We start from the raw sequence: 24,676 nt of genomic DNA, 5'->3' as shown, positions 1-24,676 counted from the left end.
TTGTACGCTCTCAAAACATGATCGCGTGTTTGTGTGTGTTGGGACTGAAAGGTGACTCATTGGAAGAGCTGTGAGAAGACAGAGATGGGCTGATGGGTGTCGAGTTCCCACTCCGCTCCGGCCCACAGGGAATCGACCTCTGACCCTGACGCACTCCTAGTACACCGCTGTGACCCCATGGGGTCAAAGCTCAGTGCTTAAGGCAAGTGCCACTTCTTCTCTCTTTCTGAGACGGGATTCGCGTCTCTTGAGCCATGAGCTCCCAAGACCTCCCAAGTCTAGCTGAGGCCCGTACGCATCTGGGCATTACTATGGCCCGACACGCTCCAGATGGAGTCTACAGATAAATCTACAAAAAAAAAAAGTTTGTGTCTAAGTGTGTGTGTAGAGGGGAAGTGTGCAGTAGTTCTTAAGAGTGGCAGTGCACCAGTGTGTGGGACATTTTGTGCTTTTATTGTGCGATTGTGCGCTTACTCTGTGTACTGCACTGCAAAACTACTTATCTAATCAAATCTAACCAAGTGTTACTAATCTTATATCAAGATAAAACAAATCTAGTTGTATTGTTTTCAGTATAAAGAGACTTGCCTAACACTTTCTCGTAAAATCATTTGACTTAATTTAATTTTTATAAGTCTCTTTGTACTAAAAACAATACCAAACAGATTTTTTTTAAGAATCCTTTTTTTGCTGTGTGGCTGTGTGGCCACTCAAACAGCCAAATGGCTGAGTGTGGAATTGTGTGTCTGTAATTCTGACATCTACAAGTCCTGTGATCACATTCCTTTGAGATCATTTTCTTAATCTCTGCAGACTCTTTTAAAAAAAAAAAAAAAAAAAAAAAAAAAAAACACCCTGTTCTCATCCGGTCCTGGTCTAGACCTGGTCCTGGACGTAATTTAGATTTCTTTCATCACCTGAGGTCATCCTCAGATTCCATGGCTCAACATCCTTCTCTCTGGACCTATCCCTACATCATCAACCTCCATTTGGTAAAAAAAAAAAAAACAGAAAACAGAACACCCAAGAGAGACATAAAGAGGGCACCACTCATAAAGAAGGACAAGGGAAAAGAAAAACAGCCTTGTAGAGAAAGAGACAGAAAGAAGGGAGAGCGAGAAAGAGGGAAAAGATATTCAACACTGGTTCACTCATTGAAGGAGGGGAACATGGAAATCTCGCCAAAGTCCTCGCCGTTAAAATTTGCCGATGGATCCAGCATGGACAAAACATCCTGCTGAAGAGAGGAGAGAGAGAGAGAGAGAGAGAGAGACAGACAGAGAGAGAGATGAGAAAGAGGATGATTAGGAAAATGAGGATGCAGTGTTTGGAACATGTCACTGTTTACAAACCAAGCCATGACAGGGATGGTATGAGTGCGTCGACTCACCGGAAACATCTCCGCCTGATTGGCCTGAGGGTTAGCGGCACCCTGGGCTTGAGGCTGGCCCTGCCACTGGCCCCACACTGCCTCTGCTGGCCTGGAGGGGAACTGTGCTCCTGCCTGACTGCCATTTCCTGCAAAGGAAAAAACGGAGGATAAAATTAGAACACATTTGGAAAAACCCCAGGGCAAACATTTGGTCAAGTAAGTTGTCCAGCTGTGCTGCGTATTCTTTCTGCTCACCATAGCCGTTGGTGGAGGTGCTGGAATTGAGGGTCGGGTAGGTGGCCACGCTGGAGGGGGTGGTGGTGGCAGCGCTGCCCATCGGCCTGTACGAGGAAGAGGAGGAGGTGGAGGAAGATGAGGTGAAGTCCCCCATGCCAAACGGGGGAGACTTCACTGTGGACACTGCCCCCTGCTGGATGTGAAAAGATGAAAAGAAAAGAAAAAAAAAATGTCAGTACACGAACACCAGACCAGGGTCCAGTGGGGCTGGATTATACAGTTGCAATCCAGTTGTACAAGGGGCTCTTCTTACGAGTAGTACCAGAAAAACAGGATGTTGTTCAAAATTACGTGAAAATACATTACGTCATACGTCATTTTCACAAGACCATCACAAGCTGTTCAACCAAAGCACTATTGCAGCTTGGGTCTTGTACCTGTGTGGGTGTGTGTATGTGTGTGTGTGTGTATAAAACCCACCTGTGTGTTGAAGGGGGGCCTTGGTCCCTGCCACGCTGCATTGGCCCCCATTGCCCCAGCCTGGTTGGGACTGGCGGTGTTGGGGGCGCCCCCTCCAGGCACGTTCTGGCGGGACATGTGGGCCAGCATCTGACCTGCCGAGGGGGGGACCTGAACCATCTGCTGGGGGTGTCCCACTGGCCTGAGGTCAGCAGAGGGCACCAATCAGCAGAGCAACGGAGCTTTACACATGAATGTATACGAAGCAATTTTAGGCGCTGTAGGTCAGTCTCTCAAACTTCTTTGACTTGAGGCCTGGTCATGTCAGACTTTGGGGTCATAGGACCCACCCACCCGCAAATAGTGACATGCTTTTTATTCAATTTCATTTTAATGTTTAAGGTCAGAAAACACAATACCAGCTTTTGCGTATGGTAAATGGCAAATGCCTACCATAAATATCTATTACAGATTCTCTCTTGTGCAGAAGCGCACAAGAGCACTCATGCCACTACCACCTAATGGTATGCGTCTATGTTGGAAGACATCAAATGAGTAAGTATTTCCTGATTGAGGAAACTGATTTGTTTTCTTTTTCTATATGTCCACGGTTCCATGACAACATTTAATTGTTGCACAATTATCAGGCAAGTGACAGGAGCAGCAGGTATAATTTTACTCTGTGGCTCAGCGGACCAGCAGTCTCATCGTCACAGAGCGGTGCCATAGTTTGAGAAACACGGCTCTGGATGTGGATCGTGTGCGGTACCTGTATGAGTCAGCGGGTTGTCCGGCTGCTGAGAAGGTGTTGGGCTGGGTGAACATCTGCTGGACGGCCGGGGCAGAAGTGGTGGGCAGGGGCTTCGGCTGGTCTGAGGACACACACACACGAGCAAGTGTCATGAAGGCCTTCATAAGAACACATTTCCCCCCCACAATAGTACAGCACACCACTGCAAGAAGCGTAGAGCTCTACAATAGCATTAAACATTCAATGCCATCGCCAGTGAGTACGGACATCACACACACACCCTCCCACCCCAACAAAACTACACACACACACACACCTGTGAGTACGGACAACACACACACACACACACCTTTGAGTACGGACATCACAAACACACCCTCCCACCCCAACAAAACTACACACACACACACACCTGTGAGTACGGACAACACACACACACACACACCTTTGAGTACGGACATCACAAACACACCCTCCCACTCCAACAAAACCACACACACACACACACACACACACACACCTGTGAGTACGGACATCACAAACACACCCCCCCACTTCAACAAAACTACACACACCTGTGAGTACGGACATCACAAACACACCCTCCCACCAAAACAAAACTACACACACACACACACCTGTGAGTACGGACATTACAAACACACCCTCCCACGCGAACAAAACCACACACACACCTGCAAATAGGTCAGAGAACTGGGGGTCTCGCTCGGCATACAGCTCCCCTTTGTCCAGCGGCTTACTGTGATTGGAGGCATTTACGCTTACAGTAGCGCCTACTGCCTGTGCAGGTACCTGGGGGAGAGGGAGAAAGAAGAGGAGAGGTGGAGAGGAGAAAAGGAGTGAAGAAGGAGAAAAGAGAAGGAAAGGGAGAAGGGAGGGGAGTGAAAGAGAGGGAGAGAGCAAGTGAAGAGAGAAGGAGGGGAGGAGGTAAAAAGAGAAAGGGAGGGAGAATGGAGGGGAGTGAAAGAGAGGGAGAGAGTAAGTAAAGAGAGGTTAGCGGTGATCAGCTGTGCCATAAGACGTTCTACATACTCGACGCACCGGACCGGTAGCACGACAACGTGACGTCAAAATGACGTAGATCTTGCTGGCGCGCCAGGATTTTAGCCAGGTAGTGCGAGGTAGCGCACCACTCATTTTTTTTCAGACGAGCGCGAAGGAAGATAGACTAGTGTGAGGGCAAGCGAGAGTTGCAGTGTTTTGTTACAGTCGTAAATTTTTAATAGTTTGCTGGATAAGTTAACAAAGTTACCAGCGAGAGTTGCAACACATGGAATTAAGAGGAAAGAATAGAAACAATTTATTTTCAAACAAAGGATATCTATTAAGGCCTGAACAAAATCTCTTTCCACTTCAGGAAATTACAAAAACTCAGCCAGCTGCTAGCTAGCTAGCCAGCTAACTAAACTGTTTAAATTATTAAAATTTCCCTCGGGATGACTAAAGTATCTATCTATATATCCATCTATCCATCTATCTATCTATCTATCTATCTACCTGTGCGCACACCTTGGAAACTAGATGATAATGATGGTGGTAGTAACGTAGCGTAGCGTAACTGTAACGTAGTTAGCGTTAATCTTTTCACAACAGCGACACCTCTGTTCAGGAGAATATTGCAACTAGTGTTGCAACCACCACGCGCGAGTATAAATGGTTACGGCGCTTCTGTGACCTCACATTGTCGCGCTACAGGTCGGGTGCGTCGAGCATGTGGCGCACTTAAGTCTTAAGGTCAGGTGTGTTGCGGCGTATGTTGTCAGGTGTGATGCATTGGATACTGTCAGAATATCTAATAGGAGAACAGTCACTTTTAGAACACTTCCTGTTTCCGAGGCTGCAGAATGAATGGAAGCCTATGAAGCTTCCCTGACCAATCAGCATTCATTAGCAAAATGCTAGTGTGTTAAGGGCAAAACCGGCCCACCTTGTAAAATACTGAAAGGACACAGATATTTGTTTTTGCTTGACTGCTTGTTTCAGTTTTGGAGGAAAACCCATGCTGTAGTTATGAAAACTACAATAAAATGTTACGTTTGTTGGCGATAAGCAAGTGAAAGCTAGATTTAGCCATCTAGTATCATAGACTCCAATTAATTCTGCGCTTGCGACCGCCCCTACGGGAACTATGGGTGAACTGCAACCAGTTTTGATATAGTGGCAGTTAACAGGAATGAACAGGCTCTCCATAAACAGGCTCTGGTACGGTGTTCAAGATCAGCTCACCTGTGGCAGTGCCGCCTGGGTAGAATCATACAAACCCTCTCTGCCTCCGGCCCCCTCCAGCTCAGCCTGCTGCTGGAGTTGCCTGTAGTGAGAGAGGGAGAGAGAGAGAGAGAGAGAGAGAGAGAGAGTCAGTAAAGTCATATGGGCCAGATGAGTAAGGCCCATCACCAACACCAGAAACCCATCACCTGCAAAAAAAATCCAAAACACTCCCTTTACCATGGATACCACAGCGCAAGTAAACAGGAAAAGACCAGCCCACAGCAGCAGCAGACGTCCTCATCACCACCAACAGAGAGAAAGTAAAAACAAAAAAGGTTGATAGAAAGAAAGGTTGAAAGAGAGAAAGAAAGGTTGAAAGAGAGAAAGAAATAAAAGATGGAAGAGAGACAGGAGAGCAGCCATGTTAAGGTGTATTCCCAGGGTTCCATCACCATAGAAATGCAGGGGGGAGGGGGGGTCATTCTGGTCTCACCTGACCGGTACCTGCCCGGGGCTGTGGGCAGGGGGGCAGTTAGGGCTGTTCTGCCCCAGCGTGAGGGGCAGTGCCACCCCTGGGGACGACAGGGGGGTGAGGGAGTCCTGATTCGGAGCTCTACTGCCACCCATGTGCCCCAGAGAGGGCAGGAGAAGAGAGACAAACACACATACATACATACTCAAATCACTCAGTCGGACACTGAATTACTGCCTCCGACCTCCACACATGCACATTCTGAAGGGTGGAGGAAGGGTCACTCACATACTCATAAGCAAAACCACAGGACTGGATATGTGCAATTAACACCACACCCCAGAACTGCACGGGTACATCAGCCTCGATCACGATATTGATAACGTTCACAACATTAGAGGAGAACATACATTTTTTAAAATAATTTTTAATATTTCATTCTTAAAGTTTCAACTATGCCACCTGTGACATCCCTATCTTTCCAGCTGACATTTCAGACGCACCTGTACTTGCACACACTTTCACTTCAGAATGGCGTGAATGACTGAGGGAGGAGAACCGTGAACACAAGTTTCAAAATCAAAGCGATAGTTAGTTTGTTTATTTTCTGAAGTGACGCATATTTTCCCCTTGGGACCTACAATATCATGCTCTCTACGGAAATTAATTAATACTACCAAAGGAAAAAAAAATAAGACCTTGTGAATGAAATTCAAGACTTTGTAAACGAAATTCAATAATTTTAAGACCCCGCGGGTACCCTGTATGAATATGTGTTTGTAAATGCACGCATGTTTGAGTTTAAGTAGCTTATTGTCATGTAGTCATAAAAGGAATTATAAGTAATGAAATTCTTGTGCTCAAGAGCCAGCTCAACTTTAAAGAATAAATGAAATAGTAGTAATTGAAAAGGTATATTGTGTATGCGTATGTGGGGGATATGGTGTGTGTGTGTGTGTGTGTGTGTGTGTGTGTGTGGGGGGGGGTTTACATTCTGTACACAGGCTGTAGTTCCTACCTGTAGTCCATGACAACGCAACGTCTGGATCATGTATGTCTCCCCAAGTGATTTAAAACGAAACAAATGTCACTGACTTATTTAGTTTGCTTTCTTGCAACATTGACATGATTAGGCTATACATTTGATAAATGGCCAGGCTGCCAGTCGAGGCAAAAGCCAAATATCCAACAACAGTTGCAGACTCTATGCCTGCTCGAACCACAATACCCGAGGTATGTGTGCTTCTATCGATAAGTTTAACTTGTGTTGGCTTCATTTAGTCTGCCTGCAAATGTAGCTTAGGTTTAACAAGCTGCAAATTCACACTGGGTGCAGCAAAAATCCCAGCTATCCACATCTTACATCCCATGTCTACTTAATTATAGTAATTTTCGTTGGAGCCTATTGCATACAACCTGTCCAAATATTTGTGTAGCCTAAAGTGACTCAATATTGATTTGCATTGTTTTTTTTATCACATATGAACATCACATTAAATAACCTAGGACTTCAGAGACAGGGCAAACTTCTACCACCATTCCCAAAATGTTATCCCAACCAATTAAATAAATTTGCGCTTATAATGAGGTGAGGCGCGTTCACGAACAACTTCTTTTCCTCTGAGGGAATGTCCGATCTTCATCAACGACACACCGTTGTACCTTACGTTGTCTCTGTCTGTAACGTGGAGTCTAATAGGCTAATTCTACCTGGTGCCGGAAACGAACACCCATGAAACGCCATTTTCGTAAAGATTTCAAACTTTTTTGGCTGAAATAGGTAGCCTAGCATGGGCCATTGAAATGAATGGGGGCGGGACTTAGTCACTCTCTCCAGTTATATATAATACCTCCATGGTATGGTATGTGTGTGAATTACATAGTTAATATGACATACTTGACATTGGCGTTGGTGCAGATGATGTACTCAATCTCCTCGGAGAAGGGGTTCTGGAACGTGAAGGAGCTGGTCCGCATCCAGATCCATTCGTTGGTCTTGGAGCGGAACCGGAACATCACTGACATGACCTGCCCTCTCAACTTCACCACCTTAACACACACAGAGGGAGGGAGGGAGGAAGAACATTTCAAATATAAGCAACACATGTCACTTATGTATGGTAAGGCAATGCATATGTATTGTGTTGTATGTATATGTATATTGTATATGCATGTATATGTATTACCAGTACATATGCACCCACGTACGCACACACACGCATTCACGTACCTGTTGCAGACTGTCTCGAAGTAAACTCTGATCTTCAGGATGGGCCAGTTCAAGAATGTTCTTTCCCAGGAGTTCCTGCAGAACACAAAACACACACAGCCAAACAAAACAAACCTAAATAAAACACTTCAACTCCACCACAGGTTGTAGCCATACATGGAAAGTACTCATTGCCCCCTATTGGTTTTGCAGAGCAAAATAAATGGGATTCTCCAGAAGTCGTTTTTACACTGATATCACGCAACATTCACGGGAAGAGGAGACGTCTTTATGCTGCATCGTGTGTCTAAAAACGAGGCGAAACATTGCCAGCCTGGTACTTCATACTGCGAGTGATTACATACAAGCCGGCATATTGAGGAGCTAGGACATTAAACAGCCAAGAGCTCAAACATAGCAAATATACAGTAGAACGGACTGGTCAAGAAAGTATCAAACATGTTTGATTGAATCTGGATTCGCGGCAACAATGGTAAGAATCGCAAAAGGATTCAAATCAGTCACCCCAATACATATAACGATTCCAGACGCGACTGAACACTGTGAGCTACACTGTGAACTACCATTGACTCCTTCAGACTTCCCACGACTGTCATAGACTTTCCATCCTTTCAAAATCAGGGTTAAAAATCGGGAGGGCTGTTCCCAGCTTTAGGGTGCTTTTTTAAATATATAAACTTGGTCTATGGGATTATACATGTAGATTGGTGTCCAAGTAAACCAATCAGTTTACTTTACTTTACCTGAGGCTGGTAGCCCACGGTGGCCATGCAGCGGTGATCTACAAAGGTGAACAAGCCCTGGCAGTCGTGGCGGGAGATGAACTCCACAGGGACGTTCAGGCTGCTGGTACTCGAGTCGCTGGGACAACAGGTCACCTAAACAGTGCGAACGGAGAAGAGTCACAGTGTGAATGTGTGTGTACACTACTAACATCGATGGCACAGGACATTACATGTAGCTGTACCTGTAGTCTACCAATGGCTACCAGACAGAAGCGGTTATTCTGGCTGTTGTCAGTGTCTTCATCCGAGAGCGTCACACCTGGAAGACCCAAAAAGGAGACTCTTAGAACCAGAACAACAAAAACAGAACAGAAGAACACAGACAAAACAATCGAGAACCCTGACTACAATGCACTCAGAATCTCAACGCCAGAGAACACTCAGGAAATTAGGGCCTGTGTCCACTTTTTGCACTGACAGCGCCCTCAACCTTATTTTCAGAGCGCTTTAGTCAAGTGTTTATTGTTGCTAGGTTATGAAGTTTTGATTGGTCTAGAGAGAAGTGACATTGACGAGACCAGTGCTGTTCTAAAAGTTGAACAGATTTCAACTTTCAGCGCTCTGAGCGCTGCAGGAAAGAAGAGTCAGGGCCGAGAGCTTTTTTCCGCCGAGGGCGCTGAGCACTGTGACCGCTGAACTTCATAGGATTTGGACAGACAATAGCCGCTGAATTGAATCAAACTCATACGTATAAGTATAAGTATAGTATAGTAATTAAGTATATATACTCTTTTGATCCCGTGAGGGAAATTTGGTCTCTGCATTTATCCCAATCCGTGAATTAGTGAAACACACTCAGCACACAGTGAACACACAGTGAGGTGAAGCACACACTAACCTCGGCGCAGTGAGCTGCCTGCAACAACAGCGGCGCTCGGGGAGCAGTGAGGGGTTAGGTGCCTTGCTGAAGGGCACTTCAGCCGTGCCTACTGGTCGAGGTTCGAACCAGCAACCCTCCGGTTACAAGTCCGAAGCGCTAACCAGTAGGCCACGGCTGCCCCCATAATCAAATGTGTGAACTAAAGGTGTTCAGATACACCTATCATACCTGCAGGTGGCCATGACTTGATGTAGCCAGTGCAGTGTACCACCACATACTGGGGCTCCCCCTCCTTGGCTGGACCCAGGCCATTCCTGCCCAACAGACAACAGGGGACAGAGTCAAAAGGACATGCGCATCAATAGGACACGCTAAAGGCTGATAGCAAGGGAAGCTAATAACCACTAGCCAGTATAAAGATTAGGTACTGTGAGTAAGGATGCTTATAAGAAGAGAGTAATGATAGGCCAGTAATAATGACTAGGTACTGCGAGTAAGGATGCTTATAAGAAGAGAGTAATGATAGGCCAGTAATAATGACTAGGTACTGCGAGTAAGGATGCTTATAAGAAGAGAGTAATGATAGGCCAGTAATAATGACTAGGTACTGTGATAATGATGAGACCTGAGTAGCTGTAGAATATATGCCCTTATCACCTGTTTCGGCTCCTGAGAAAATTCAGTCTGTTCATTGACACTGGTTCCACTGGACACATCCCAATCCTGTACACACACACCACACACACACACACACACACACACACACACACACACACACACACACACACACACACACACACACACACACACACACACACACACACACACACACACACACACACACACACACACACACACACACACACACACACACACACACACACACACACACACACGAACAAATGGTAGGTGCATGCGACAGTCAAAGTCATAGTATGGAGGCATCTGTGTGTGTTTTTTCTTTTCTGATCTGATTGGAGGGCAGCAGGTGCAGGGACAGGATTGGAGCCTCACCTCATCCTGCAGATGAAGGAGCGACGTGCGCCCATACTCATCCTCGCTGAGGAGGACTGCTGTCCCTCCTTCTTCACCGTCCCCGTCTTCAGATCCAACATACGGCCTGTGGAGGGAAACAAGCAGCCCCACAGTGAGAAAGAGACAGGGAGAAAGAGAGAGAGAGAGAAACAGGGAGAAAGAGAAACATAGAGAAAGAGAAAGAGAGAGAGAGAGAAAGAGAAACAGGGTGAAAGAGAGAGAGAGACAGGGAAAAAGAGAGAGAGAAAGAGAGACAGGGAGAAAGAGAGAGAGAGAGAGAAATATAGAGAAAGAGAGAGAACGAGAAAGAGAAACAGGGTGAAAGAGAAAGAGAAACAGGGAGAAAGAGAAAGAAAGAAAAAAAGAAAGAAATGCAGACAGGAACACAGAAATGATAGAAGTAGATACAGAAGTGACAGAAATGATTCAGTAGATACAGACAAGTCTTAGACAAAAACACATAAGACAGATAAACAAACAGACAAACACATGGTAAGACATACACAGACAGACAAACACACATACACACAGACAGACTGCAAGACACAAATAGTCGACCACAGAACTGACCAACTGTATTGTCCCGAATATAAAAGATAGGGTTTTTTTTTCTCAAAATACGTCACAAACCTGAATGATGGCGAGACCAAGAGATCATTTCAAACAAAGTGGTTGAAAAGTATGTCAAGTTAACCAATTGAGAAGGAGTTGATGGTGATTGCCCAATTTTAAAATCATATGGTGATTGACACGATAGCGAGCCCAGAAAGACGGTCTTAAAAATGCAGTCATCAAAATCCGCGGTCCTTAAAGCGGCTGTTTCCAACAGATTGATAGGAGAATGTGTGACGTAATGACAGAATGCCCATTACCAGAGCAGTCATACAGTGAAGAGCTAAACACCCACCGACTTCAAAACTAGCCTTAATGATGCGCCGCAATGGACTGTCATTGCGTTGCAGAAGTCTTGTTCAGCGCTTGTCCTCAGACTTCGAGGAGAAGCTACTGTCTTTTCAGCTGTAACCGATTTGATCAACTTAAACTCACCTAAACACCCCCTGGATCCGATGGGCAATGCTGATTACATGCCAGTGTCTTTTGACATACCAACATCTGCCAGTGTTGAAAATTATAGATTTATAGATAGATACCAAGTTATTCATTAACATATTACAAGTTATTTATTTAATTAAAATTTTATAAATTCATCTTATGATAAAAATGATGATTAAAATTCATCCATGTTTCTCACTAGCATTTTTAAAAAGGTAATTTTTTATATAAAACAAGATTCGGTCTACAAGAAGCTGCTTCTATTTTCTGATATAAGTTAACGTTGAGCCATTAACTTTCATTAACTGTTCATTTGGCAGCAAAATTGTTTGGGTGAACAGAGCTGTCAAAATGTCTGTTGCTAGCAAGCACAGCATGGTTTAGTGAGACACAGCTAAACACCTTGGAAAACTTACGTTATGCCAACACAATTTTGAGCCTAGCAATATGACAGTAAACTCAGTAAACATTTTAATATATATTCTATAATGCTACTAAAGTTCCATTTGTAAGTAGCCTGCACGTTTTCAGCTTTTTAAAATCTAAAATCAATGGTCACTTTAGCAAGCTTATGTAGCCTCTCATGTAATATAGGCAAATTTATCCTAGCTGTAGAGAAAGCAGGATGTGATTTCCCCAATAGCCCTACCATATTTATAGTGGTTTAACCTGCGGTTTAATATAGATTTAAATACCATTGAAATCACGTTTATCTTTAGTTAAGTTGTAATTTCCACATTATGTCCATGTTGATCTATAGTTGTAATTTTCAATATTAAACGAAATGATGAAGAATCAACATTGAAGGATGACATTGATAAAATTATTTAATGTTGACAATGGAATGTTAATTAAATGTTGATCTGCACCTTGCTGTGTCTAGAAAAGCAGCTCTGAATACAGCTCTGGAAAAAACCACAGCACATTTTTTTGATGTCATCCTATGGTTGCAGAGTGACATTCGAATGAGTTGACGGTCATATTCAAATTTGCATTGGTCTCTGTGTGTGTGTAAATGTGTAGATGGATATATATTTTCATTGCTTTTATGTGTGTGGATGGATATATATTTATATGGCTCTTATAGACAGATTGCTGTTTGCACTATTAAGACTGTTAACCAATTTCGTTGTACCATGTGCGATAACAAAGACTGACCATTATTGCTGTTCTCGGATGTGGAGAGCTGCTCTCTGAGTTTCTCCTTGTCGTCTGGATGGAGCTGATCGTACAGGGAAGAGCCAAGCCAATCGGACTGTGTCTGGTTTAGGATGGGGGTCACAGAATCAGACACGTACACAATGCGACCGGAGTCGCACGACACCACAAACAGAAACCCGTCTGCCGCCTCCAGGATCAAGTGCTTCAGCTCCTGTTAGGACAGAGACACAGACAAAGGGAAAGAGACAGACAAGCAAAAGAGTGGCGAACAAAAAGGGTTAGTCTGTGTCGGACACTGATTTTTCTAAATGGATCTAAGGGGGCTCTGTATGTGTGTGTATGTGTGTGTGTGTTTTCACTACCCTGTAAGAGACGCGTGTGTGAAGGCCTGAAAGGGGTGTGTGTACTGCTTGTCTGTGTGAGCGAGCGGAGCGGGCGTCACCTGGTCTGAGAGGAATGAGGGCTTGTAGGTGCCGTCAGGAGTGGTGTTGCCGCCCCGGAGGGACTTCATGTGGGACACGGCCATGCGCAGGATGGTCAGCTTGTCCGGCTTGCGGGCCAGAGCACTGCAGGTGGGCACCATGTCCGACAGCTCCGTGATGTACGCCGTCATCTTGTTTCGCCGCCGCCGCTCGATTTCGCTGTGGTTCTCCCTAAGGTCACGGAGGAGGATGGAGAAAAACGACGGGAAAGAGGGATGGGAGGAGGATTGAGAAAGGAGGACAGATGGAGGAGAGATGAAGGGTGGATGAAGGAGAGGCAGAGACGTGGAGGAGGAGGAGAGGGTAAAGGGGGAGCACGGGCCAGCAGAGGAGGAGAGTGGAGAAAAGGAGGTGTGGATAAAGGAGGTGGCGCAGCAGGTGGGAAAGCACAGGTGTGGATAAAGGAGGTGGCGCAGATCAGGTGTGGATGAAGGAGGTGGGAAAGCACAGGTGTGGATAAAGGGGGTGGGACAGCACAGGTGTGGATGGAGGAGGTGGGAAAGCACAGGTGTGGATAAAGGAGGTGGGACAGCACAGGTGTGGATGGAGGAGGTGGGACAGCACAGGTGTGGATAAAGGAGGTGGGACAGCACAGGTGTGGATGGAGGAGGTGGGACAGCACAGGTGTGGATAAAGGAGGTGGGACAGCACAGGTGTGGATGGAGGAGGTGGGACAGCACAGGTGTGGATAAAGGAGGTGGGACAGCACAGGTGTGGGAAGCAAGTATGAAAACAGAAAAACAAGAGGAAGAAAAGGAGGGTGGAGGAGAGACACAGACAAGATCGGGCAGGATGGAGAACACAGAGCATCGGGGAATCACAGATTAGATCAGAGAAGAGAGAGCAGGAAAGAGAGACAGAACGAAACAGACAAAGAAAAGGAGGGAGAGAGAGAGAGAGAGAGAGGACCGAGAGTGAAAAATGAATGCACAAATAATAATAAACCTGCGTCAATGATCTATTCAAATGATGGACAGCAGCTCATCCTTAAAAGAGGGCGAGAGTGAGAGAGTACTGAGTGAACTGAAAGAGAAGACTCTGGGGTGCCTGAGAAACAGAAAGGAATGAGGGCAGAAGAGGGGGAAAGGCTCAAAGAAAAGACTGGACCAAACAACTGTTTCAGTTATTCCTCTTCAGTTATCCAACACATGCTTTGAGAAAAAAATGATTTTGCTACTAAGAACTGCAACACTGTTTGGCTTATTTAACCGACTAAGGAACTTCAAAGGGATGGTCATTTCAGCCAGCCAATTCTTTTCTTTGTGCCACTCACTGAAGAATGGAGGTGAATTCCTACGGCGACAATGTGAGGATGAGCTCACACAGACTTTAACAGGGAAAAAGCTGCTCAACATGTAAGCTGAGAAAAATAGAAAACTGTTGAGTTATCTACTAGTACTTTAGTGATGTGCCATTACACCCTGATCCCCTCACCCACAAATACACACCACACACACACACACCCCTTTCCTTTCTATATTTATGTCTATATTAGCTGCAGTATGACTTACCTGGCGAAGCGTTCTTTATCATTTGAACCAGCTCCATCATCATCACATCTAGGCAACGGGAGAAAAATAATGTCTCAACAACACATCAGTGAAAGGTTTTATGCAAACTATACTATTATTATCTGTTTCAATTTGCCCATATGCTTACTTATCTAATGCTTAATCTTGAAAGCACCAGAAATGGAAACGATATAGGCTTACTTTCACATTAAAATAACACATGACACTGTAATGGCTGCTAACATCAAGTCAATTTCCAGTGAAGACAATAATCATCATCAAGTGGCTCATCATAAAATCTATTTGTTGGTAGACTTACCTGAACAGCTTGTTTCCTTCGTCATCATCATCGAAATCAGAGCTGAAAGCAACAGGGTAATAATCTATGTTACTGTGTGGGTGGATTGCTCAATTTTTGACAACTGCAAGTCTATGTGAGCGGAAGTTGTATTTTCTAACCAATACCATGGAAATGTCGCTTTACACACACAGGCACAAACTTTCCAAATGGACATAGTTATCTAATGAGTTCTAATCTGCGGAGTTTTTTTTTTTTTTTTTTTTATTATTATTATTATTATTACTATGATCTATACCTTTTAAACTGTTATTTTACTATTGCCCTTTTATGCTTTTATTTGTTATTACTGTTTGCTTTTGTTTATGTAAAGCACACTGAATGACCTCTGTGTATGAAATGCGCTATATAAATAAACTTGACTTGACTAATCACAAAAAAGTTCTAATCAGTATAGTAGTCTACTCTGCATGTGGTTTAGCGTCAACAGCGCTCCAAGCCAGTTTAAACTCACCCAGCCCGTCTCTTGTTGGTGCCTTTCGCAACGACAGCTCCGCCGGATGCTGATGATGCTCCTAGCCCCATAGGAGACATGTCTGGCATATCTGACAGACAAACAAATATAACCGACAGCAACATTACACATTAATTTAAATCACACATTAAATTTTTACTTTTAAAAAATTGTGTAGGTCGTTCAATAACTCAGCAACCAACTCAAAGCCTCTTCTTAACCAACTGCCTGGCCTGGGGTGCGATTCCCAAAAGCATAGTTGCTAACTACTACGATACATCTTCCGTAGTGCTAGTAGCTGAGTTGACAGTATTTGAGTCACATACGTTAACGATACAGAAATATGGTGTTCATATTGGGTCGTATTTTGGTCACATTTTAGTAAGAGCTAACAAATATGCTCTTGATATGTGATATAATCGTATATGTGATATAATCGATATGTGACTATATGAAGCTTAACGTTAAGTGTTTGTGCGTAACTCAAATTCAACTCAAACTCTCATTAGCCAGTGACACTACCAAGTTAGTTGTTATCAATGTTAGCAATATGCTTTTGGGAAACGGACGAACCCTGACCCTCATGGCTTTCATCAGGTCCCTTTCCACAGGTGTATTAATGAAGCACCATACGGACTGCATTCATAATCTAGGTACTTGATTTTATACACCTGTGGAAAGCGGGGCCTGATGAAACCCATGAATAGCATGTTAAGGCGGCAAATCACTCTGAAGTAACGTTAGCATTGTCGAAGTTGGTTAAGTTTGGCACAGGCAGCTTAGCGTTAACGTTCCTCAACCAACTTGCTTCTTCCGTTAAAAGCCAACGCTAAACTTTTTGGATGAACATAGTTAAAAGAGTAACACCAAAATACCATCCATGTTACTTCAAACATAAGTCAAACTGTTGACTTATCACAGCTAATGTTAGGGATACTTAGAGGAAGACACTACATGGCTATCTTGAGATTACATTACGTTATTTTCCTCTAATGTTAGTTTAGTTAGTTAGCTAACATACTGTCTTAACTAACGTGAGTGCGTATAGTTATCTAGTGGCATCAAGAGTAAATGTAAAATATTTTGATGAACAGATTTTTCGTCACATTAACTACAAGAGGACCTAAACTGTAGCAAGCTAAATGTCAAATAGCTAACTATGTGACCAGTGCTGTTCCAGTTAATGTTAGCTGACACAACACCCTTGTGTTCCGAGCTAACGTTAGCTAGCTTAACCGCCGGAGAAGGTTCACACCACGGTCGCACGATATCGTCAGAAACAGGCAGTTGGGTCTGAAACTACCATAATTTTTACCCGAATAAGTTACATGACATCCTCAAGCACAGATAAAGAGTTAACTCAAGTTGTATTATATGCACCAACCTGAGTTTGAAGAGTCCATGTCCGAATTGAAGAAACATAAACAAAACAACTTTATCAGCTGAAAAATCCCCGAACCTTGTTTTCTAGTGGAGCTCCTCACTTAACTGACGTTACTTGCGCATTTTAAGCAAAATAAATAAATGTACGAACTCTAATGCGGTTTTCCTATATCATTTTTGCAAATGATAATATTTTCGAAACCTAAAAGGGGTAAAATAAGTGTAATTTTGTCTTTCCTGCTTTTTTCTGGTTTAAACCCCCTCCTTATCCAAGATGGCCGGGGATTCCAGAAAAAAGCGCAACTCAAGCAAACTATTTGTAACTCTCGTTGGCTATTGGTCAAAAATGACAGTTCTTAAACTGCAATTGGTTAAAGATTTTTTGACGTAAAAGCTGTCAAACCCAATAAGTGAAGCCCCGCCCCAGGTTTGCGTTAGAAACGGGCCTTGTTGATGCCGAAACGCCTAGTGTCGGGGTAGTCAGAAATCTCTCATAATGCCGACCATAAAATTGCAAAGTTCTGATGGGGAGATGTTTGAGGTTGATGTTGATATTGCTAAGCAGTCAGTAACCATCAAGACTATGCTCGAAGATTTAGGAATGGATGATGAAGGCGACGATGATCCAGTTCCTTTGCCTAACGTCAATGCAGCCATACTCAAAAAGGTAACGTAAACTAACGTTAGCTTCAATCCATGACACAACACAAATGTTCGATCTGGTGGAAAGCTGTCAAGACCTATCATTTTGAATGTTAGATTTTTACACAGCCTATACAGGCAGTTGATGAAATATAAGTTGAACTTATTTGAAATTAAACTGGACATTTGGCTTCTTGGCTAGCTATCTCTCATAGCTATCTAGCTATCTCTAGCATAGCTAGCTAATTCGACCGGGGGAATTCTGAACAACATAGAACTACCACCCTCCATGACGACGATGCGAGTTAGCGATAGCGTTAGCCTAGTTTTTTTTCTTGAACACTCTACAGCTGAATGGGTTTTAGCTGTCTGCTCATTTCACAATAAATTAAAAGAAAAAAAATCAAAGGAGAGGACGCCCGGCTCTTTATGGGGGAGTTATGTGCTAAAGTTAGCCACTCATCAGAATTATGATGGTATCATCCTTGATCTCACGTTACCTCTATGTTGTTAACTCGTATTAGTTGGTCAAAACACCTACACCTGTCTTAAGTCAAATGGTTCTCAAGGCCCCTAGTAGTCAACACTGACAGTTATTGTTCGTCATATCGTGATTACCCTTTGCTTCAACTTTTGGCCTTACCTTAAAGGAACACGCCAACTTTTTATTATTATTATTATTTTATTATTTGCAGTCTACCCAAGAGTCAGATAAGAAGATACACATATCTTTTTGTGCGTCCAATAACCCAGTCTGACACCGTCAGCCTATCTTAGCATAATTCACTGCCTACAGCTCCCTTTTTATTGGCTTTGTATCTGTACTAAATATTCTATAGAACCCCAACCGTCTCTGTTTGTACTCTGGACGATGGTAATTGACTTGAATGCATTTATGTGTATCTGAAATAGGTCATCCAGTGGTGCACACACCACAAAGATGACCCTCCTCCCCCTGAGGATGATGAGAACCGGGAGAAGAGAACAGATGACATCCCAGTGTGGGATCAGGAGTTCCTTAAGGTTGACCAGGGCACACTCTTCGAACTGATTCTGGCCGCAAACTATTTGGATATAAAAGGACTGTTGGATGTGACCTGCAAGACGGTCGCTAACATGATCAAAGGCAAGACCCCTGAGGAGATCAGGAAGACCTTTAACATCAAGAATGACTTCACAGAGGAAGAGGAGGCTCAAGTACGCAAGGAAAACCAGTGGTGTGAGGAGAAGTGAGATGGGGTACTTCGCCTAACACACCAGTCAGGATGTCTTTGAGATTCTGACTCCTCTGCACTGTTTATATTTGTGGATATTACATTACCATTACAATAGAGTGACAGACCTTGTGTGTGTTGTTCATAGCTTGATCTTTCCTTTTGCTTGTGTGGTATTAATATTCTTTGCTTGTCATTGTTTTTTGAAAATTTCAGCTTTTTCCTCATATATGTGGGTAGTATTCACTCATAAATCCCAGGAACCACTCTTCCCTATCATAATTTGAATTTTTAGCTTTATTGTCAAGTGAATAGACCTTGGTTTTCACAAATGACACAAGCTTGGTTAACAATTTTATAAACACATCGCATTCTACCTTTCTGTTGGAAATAAAAAATGTTTTCTTTTGCTCAAATTGTTTGCTCTTTTCTTGGGATGTAATAGCATAACATTATGTACAGTGGACTAGAGTACCTATGTGAGGAATAAGTATTCTATGTTTGCATTCCTGCCCATTACTATACAGCATCCTTTTGGAGAATGGAGAATTTGGTGATTGCAACAAATATTATAATTTATGGAATACAAAGAAAAGTCACCCAATGAGTCAAAATGAAAGCAATCCATTGCACTTCCCATAAGGTTCAGAAACTGGTCTGTTTTAGGTATTTCTGTCAAGCATAGGAGTTTTGTTGTATCGTCTCTACCTGTACAGTTTAGTCTTTATTTTCTAAATACTTCAGAGCTCCAGGGTCTGGCATAGATCCATTGTGCGCTTGGTTAAATTACAGAATGATGTGAGCTCTATATGTTTATGGCACAGAAGCCAAAATGTGAAATTAAACTGAAATTGGTCAAAGATGTTTGTGAAGCCTGTGCCTTAGGTTTGCGTTACAAACAAGCCTTACCAATGCCGAAATCATCAAAGAAGAGTTCCACATCTGGTTGATATTGGGCTCACAATTGCTTGGTTTCTGTCTTCAAATTCGGAACTCTGAGACTACTCTGCGTATAGCAAGCCTAATGATAAGATCAAATAAAACTTCCAGTCATGGTTTTTTTCAATGTAATAAACTGTTACTCAGGCCTACTGCATGTAGTAAAGCTATTTCCTTCCTCAAGCAATTTACCTTTGGGACTCAGTACTCATACACCTAATACTAAATAAAGCACCTGCTGAATGTAATGTTGAAATGCTTTGGAAGCTACATTGTATAACACTTAGCTAGCACATCACACACACACTCCTAGAACATAGCAACTTACAGTTGTTTTTTCAGCTATGGTATATTCTAAAGGGCATGTCCCATTGAGTTACCACCTTCATATGTCCTCCAGAAAGCACTTTTTCATCCTCATCTGGACAAAGCAGATGAAAACATCCTTGTGATATCACATTAACTCATGTTTCTATTTATTCTCATTAATAATAACAATTCAGCATCATAACAAAACAAAAGAAAGTAAAAAATAAAAACAGTCTAATTTGGGATTTGTTTTGCGTAGCAGTACAAACATGTTTGGTCAGAGTGCACTTTCAAAGGAAGTGAATGGAGAGTGAGACAGCTGACATCAGCTGGGAGACCAGTTAAAAAAGCTATCCTTTATAGAACGAGGGGCTGAATCAGAACACAGACTGTCCAAATAGCTGCTGACTGGCGTGGGTCAGACTAAGGTCAGTGCCATATCCATATCCATTCCAGCTTTTGGAAAGAGGAGGAGCACAGACTGACAGGAGGAAGGAGACGGAGGAATGCCGGGTGTTTGGGGGGGGGGGGGTGATCAACTTCTCCTAAGAGATAAGGCACTTGGACAACACATAACACCGCAGCTCTGCTGAACAACCACCATCAAAACAAATTGACAGAATTAAACTGCATTCAGGTCTGCTATGCCTAGGTTTTTTAGAAGAATCCCCCCCCCCCCCCAAAGCTCAGAACCGACTCTTTTAAAAGAAACCCATTTTTCATTATGGAATCATAAAAAGATCAACCCACTTCGACTGACCGAACTGGCCCACACTCCTCAAATGATCTGTCGCTCTGACATCATATTATACAATGAAAAAAAATACCCATGAGTCATAGCACTAGTGATCCAGCAGAAACAGACAGACAGTCAGAGTGAGAGTCGCTGGGACCCGTTACGCTGGAATGGAAGTACCATCAACTCTTCTGGTCTTGGTGGTGCAGCATTTCACAGGGTTTCCAGCACAAAAGACTGGAAAACATTGATAGCGGAAAAACATTGGAAGTGTTTTGTTGGTTCAAACACCATAAAGAGACAGATACAATACAACTGTAGAGACACACAATGATTTACATTTATATCTATACATCCATGACTGCATTTCTTCAGGTTTTTGTACATCTACAAAAATTACATTTAAACAAACTCAATCAGTTATCATCTCCCCATCAACACAGAGCAACGTTTCCATAGGGACTGAATCAACAAACCCATAGCAACCCAGACAGCAGCTAAGTGTGTGGCAGACGTGGGCCTTATCTCAGCCAGGTCCATGCCAGACAAGGAGCAGATCTGTTACAGCACTGACTTCTGGGTGGGACCATAAAACAACAACCCTAAGGCAAGCAGGAGCTCTTTTGGCTTTCTTATGAGGACAGGCTCCCGGACTGCTCCGGAGGGCACATCCACTGTGGCTTAACGTTCTGGTGGTCAAACAGTAAACAGCAGTACAGAAAGGGTTCTGGTCATGACTAATGTTCTCCACAGGCTAGAGGCCCAACTTGGTGGACAGAGTTAGCTCATTCCTCAGACCTGGGTATTTCAGACCTAGGAAACCTTGGCTACCCAAGGACCCAATCAGATGAACCAACAGTCCAGCGCTAAAAACATCTGATTAAAAATGGGGAAGATTCCAACCAGATTCCCAAAAAGTAACCCCAGTTTTCAATCAAAGTAAAGATTCCCCAATAATTGCATAGAAAGGCTTGGACATTTTAGTACCTCCTGTATAACTGAAAGTTGAAATGTTGGGCTGTTTTGAAGAGTAAGGCTAGTTTATCATTGTCATTATAAATACGAACACTTTTTTCTTTCTACTGAAACAGCAGGCACGTCTGATTTGTAACCACACCAGGATCTCTGCTGACTGGACCAGATGTGGTGTGGAGTTGGCGTGGATCTGGCCCCTATTTGGAGCGTGTGTAGCTTGGATTCACTTCAGTTGGGGGTGGCATTGACACTAGAAACAACACAGTTGAGGCGGGACTATAGATAAGGCACACAAGTCACAAGTAAGGACAATAGACATTAAGCAGCATCACTCCCCCCCCCTCCTTTTTCTTTCTCCCTGACTCTATCTCTCTCACTCTCTCTCTTTCTCTCTCTCTCTATTCATCTCTCTCTCTCTCTCTCTCTCTGAGGCACCACTTGAGAGAGAATCCACAGGAAGGATTTGGCACATTTGGCTCTGGCTTTTCAAATGAATGTTATGGAACAAGTGCATGTTGTACGTTTGTATCATTTCTGTGTCTCTTCCTGTGTTGCACGTTTGGGATGACACCTGTGTGTAGTATCAATTGGTAGTCATGTAAAAAGTGGGTGAGTGGGTGAATGTGTGAGCATGTTGGTATGTGTGTGTGTGTGTGTGAGGAGAGAAAGACAGAGAGTGAGTTTGTGTGTGTATGTTTGAATTTGTGTGGCAATGTATGTATGGGGGAGGGATAGTCCTTTCCTGATATCTGGAATCCTTATCTCCTCTCTTCTATCTCTCTCTCTCTCTCTGTCTCTTGTACTGGACTCTGCACCAGCACTCTGTGTTCCGGTACTGGTCCTGTCGTCTCTGACATGTGACTCCATCACTCCATCTTGTGGTGGCTGTTGTTGTGGTTGTGGGGGATGTGGCCGTTCTGGACAGGGCCGTTCTTCTTCACACCTCCGTTCTTCATCTCCTCCTCCTCCTCCTCCCCTGCAGAGTCATCGGTCTCCTCTTTATCGCTCCTGGCGTCCTCCACCTTTTCCTGCGAAGAGGAGGTGGCAGATTCATCATCAGAGTACACAAGTAAGACAGCAGCACACTGATAATGAGAGCGTGGGTGATGTGGTGTGATTATCAGAGTCTAGTGATGTAACATGAGAGTGTAGTGGTGTGATTATCAGAGTCTAGTGATGTAACATGAGAGTGTAGTGGTGTGATTATCAGAGTCTAGTGATGTAACATGAGAGTGTAGTGGTGTGATTATCAGAGTCTAGTGATGTAACATGAGAGTGTAGTGGTGTGATTATCAGAGTCTAGTGATGTAACATGAGAGTGTAGTGGTGTGATTATCAGAGTCTAGTGATGTAACATGAGAGTGTAGTGGTGTGATTATCAGAGTCTAGTGATGTAACATGAGAGTGTAGTGGTGTGATTATCAGAGTCTAGTGATGTAACATGAGAGTGTAGTGGTGTGATTATCAGAGTCTAGTGATGTAACATCAGAGTGTAGTGGTGTGATTATCAGAGTCTAGTGATGTAACATGAGAGTGTAGTGGTGTGATTATCAGAGTCTAGTGATGTAACATCAGAGTGTAGTGGTGTGATTATCAGAGTCTAGTGATGTAACATGAGAGTGTAGTGGTGTGATTATCAGAGTCTAGTGATGTAACATCAGAGTGTAGTGGTGTGATTATCAGAGTCTAGTGATGTAACATCAGAGTGTAGTGGTGTGATTATCAGAGTCTAGTGATGTAACATCAGAGTGTAGTGGTGTGATTATCAGAGTCTAGTGATGTAACATGAGAGTGTAGTGGTGTGGTTATCAGTCTATTGATGTAACATCAGAGTGTAGTGGTGTGATTATCAGAGTCTAGTGATGTAACATGAGAGTGTAGTGGTGTGATTATAAGAGTCTAGTGATGTAACATCAGAGTGTAGTGGTGTGATTATCAGAGTCTAGTGATGTAACATGAGAGTGTAGTGGTGTGATTATAAGAGTCTAGTGATGTAACATGAGAGTGTAGTGGTGTGATTATCAGAGTCTAGTGATGTAACATGAGAGTGTAGTGGTGTGATTATCAGAGTCTAGTGATGTAACATGAGAGTGTAGTGGTGTGATTATCAGAGTCTAGTGATGTAACATGAGAGTGTAGTGGTGTGATTATAAGAGTCTAGTGATGTAACATGAGAGTGTAGTGGTGTGATTATCAGAGTCTAGTGATGTAACATGAGAGTGTAGTGGTGTGATTATCAGAGTCTAGTGATGTAACATGAGAGTGTAGTGGTGTGATTATCAGAGTCTAGTGATGTACTGTAACATCAGAGTGTAATGGTGTGATTATAAGAGTCCAGTAATGTAACATGAGAGTGTAGTGGTGTGATTATCAGAGTCTAGTGATGTAACATCAGAGTGTAGTGGTGTGATTATCAGAGTCTAGTGATGTAACATGAGAGTGTAGTGGTGTGATTATCAGAGTCTAGTGATGTAACATGAGAGTGTAGTGGTGTGATTATAAGAGTCTAGTGATGTAACATCAGAGTGTAGTGGTGTGATTATCAGAGTCTAGTGATGTAACATGAGAGTGTAGTGGTGTGATTATCAGAGTCTAGTGATGTACTGTAACATCAGAGTGTAATGGTGTGATTATAAGAGTCCAGTAATGTAACATGAGAGTGTAGTGGTGTGATTATCAGAGTCTAGTGATGTAACATGAGAGTGTAGTGGTGTGATTATCAGAGTCTAGTGATGTAACATGAGAGTGTAGTGGTGTGATTATCAGAGTCTAGTGATGTAACATCAGAGTGTAGTGGTGTGATTATCAGAGTCTAGTGATGTAACATGAGAGTGTAGTGGTGTGGTTATCAGTCTATTGATGTAACATGAGAGTGTAGTGGTGTGATTATCAGAGTCTAGTGATGTAACATGAGAGTGTAGTGGTGTGATTATCAGAGTCTAGTGATGTACTGTAACATCAGAGTGTAATGGTGTGATTATAAGAGTCTAGTGATGTAACATGAGAGTGTAGTGGTGTGATTATCAGAGTCTAGTGATGTAACATGAGAGTGTAGTGGTGTGATTATCA

At 43.2% G+C, this 24,676-nt stretch overlaps 3 protein-coding genes across 9 annotated transcripts in view; 1 reads left to right on the top strand and 2 right to left on the bottom strand.

Moving 5' to 3' along the window:
* Positions 1 to 376: 376 nt before the first annotated feature.
* Positions 377 to 17,060, bottom strand: arnt (aryl hydrocarbon receptor nuclear translocator). Of its 7 annotated transcripts, none has more exons than XM_076280072.1 (21): positions 16,794 to 17,060; positions 15,410 to 15,500; positions 14,917 to 14,958; positions 14,598 to 14,645; positions 13,047 to 13,257; positions 12,602 to 12,815; positions 10,370 to 10,475; positions 10,013 to 10,078; positions 9,584 to 9,669; positions 8,718 to 8,794; positions 8,494 to 8,628; positions 7,751 to 7,825; positions 7,418 to 7,569; positions 5,542 to 5,664; positions 5,067 to 5,148; positions 3,515 to 3,632; positions 2,838 to 2,940; positions 2,090 to 2,270; positions 1,628 to 1,802; positions 1,391 to 1,518; positions 377 to 1,237 (listed from the first exon to the last, which is right to left on the bottom strand). In XM_076280072.1, exons 1-21 carry the CDS (start codon positions 16,810 to 16,812, stop codon positions 1,148 to 1,150), a joined length of 2,322 nt encoding a protein of 773 aa, XP_076136187.1. In that variant the 5' UTR covers positions 16,813 to 17,060; the 3' UTR covers positions 377 to 1,147. The 7 variants fall into 7 exon arrangements, with proteins under 7 accessions (XP_076136187.1, XP_076136190.1, XP_076136191.1 ...); XM_076280075.1 differs by having other exon boundaries at positions 377 to 1,234; XM_076280076.1 differs by having other exon boundaries at positions 1,628 to 1,799.
* Positions 17,061 to 17,220: 160 nt separating this feature from the next.
* LOC143118925 (S-phase kinase-associated protein 1-like) lies at positions 17,221 to 19,064 on the top strand. The gene is made up of 2 exons (XM_076280071.1): positions 17,221 to 17,459; positions 18,347 to 19,064. The coding sequence occupies exons 1-2, from the start codon at positions 17,289 to 17,291 to the stop codon at positions 18,665 to 18,667; spliced, it is 492 nt and encodes a 163-aa protein (XP_076136186.1). The 5' UTR covers positions 17,221 to 17,288; the 3' UTR covers positions 18,668 to 19,064.
* A 969-nt stretch (positions 19,065 to 20,033) lies between these two features.
* The window catches only part of LOC143118923 (ceramide synthase 2-like), a 30,481-nt gene continuing 25,838 nt past the window's right edge, over positions 20,034 to 24,676 (bottom strand). Inside the window, exon 11 of the mRNA XM_076280070.1 lies at positions 20,034 to 22,635. Within this exon, the coding sequence (XP_076136185.1) occupies positions 22,474 to 22,635 (162 nt within the window). The 3' untranslated portion in view covers positions 20,034 to 22,473. The remainder of the gene's footprint in view (positions 22,636 to 24,676) is intronic.

The sequence above is a fragment of the Alosa pseudoharengus genome, unplaced genomic scaffold, assembly GCF_046254945.1.
Source record: "Alosa pseudoharengus isolate Yale_2024_CS ecotype anadromous, Long Island Sound unplaced genomic scaffold, YU_APseudo_1.1 YU_APseudo_1.1_scf_12, whole genome shotgun sequence".
Lineage (NCBI taxonomy): Eukaryota > Metazoa > Chordata > Actinopteri > Clupeiformes > Clupeidae > Alosa > Alosa pseudoharengus.
The sequence above is the reverse complement of the archived record's forward strand: the minus strand, read 5'-3'. Positions and strand labels throughout refer to the sequence as shown.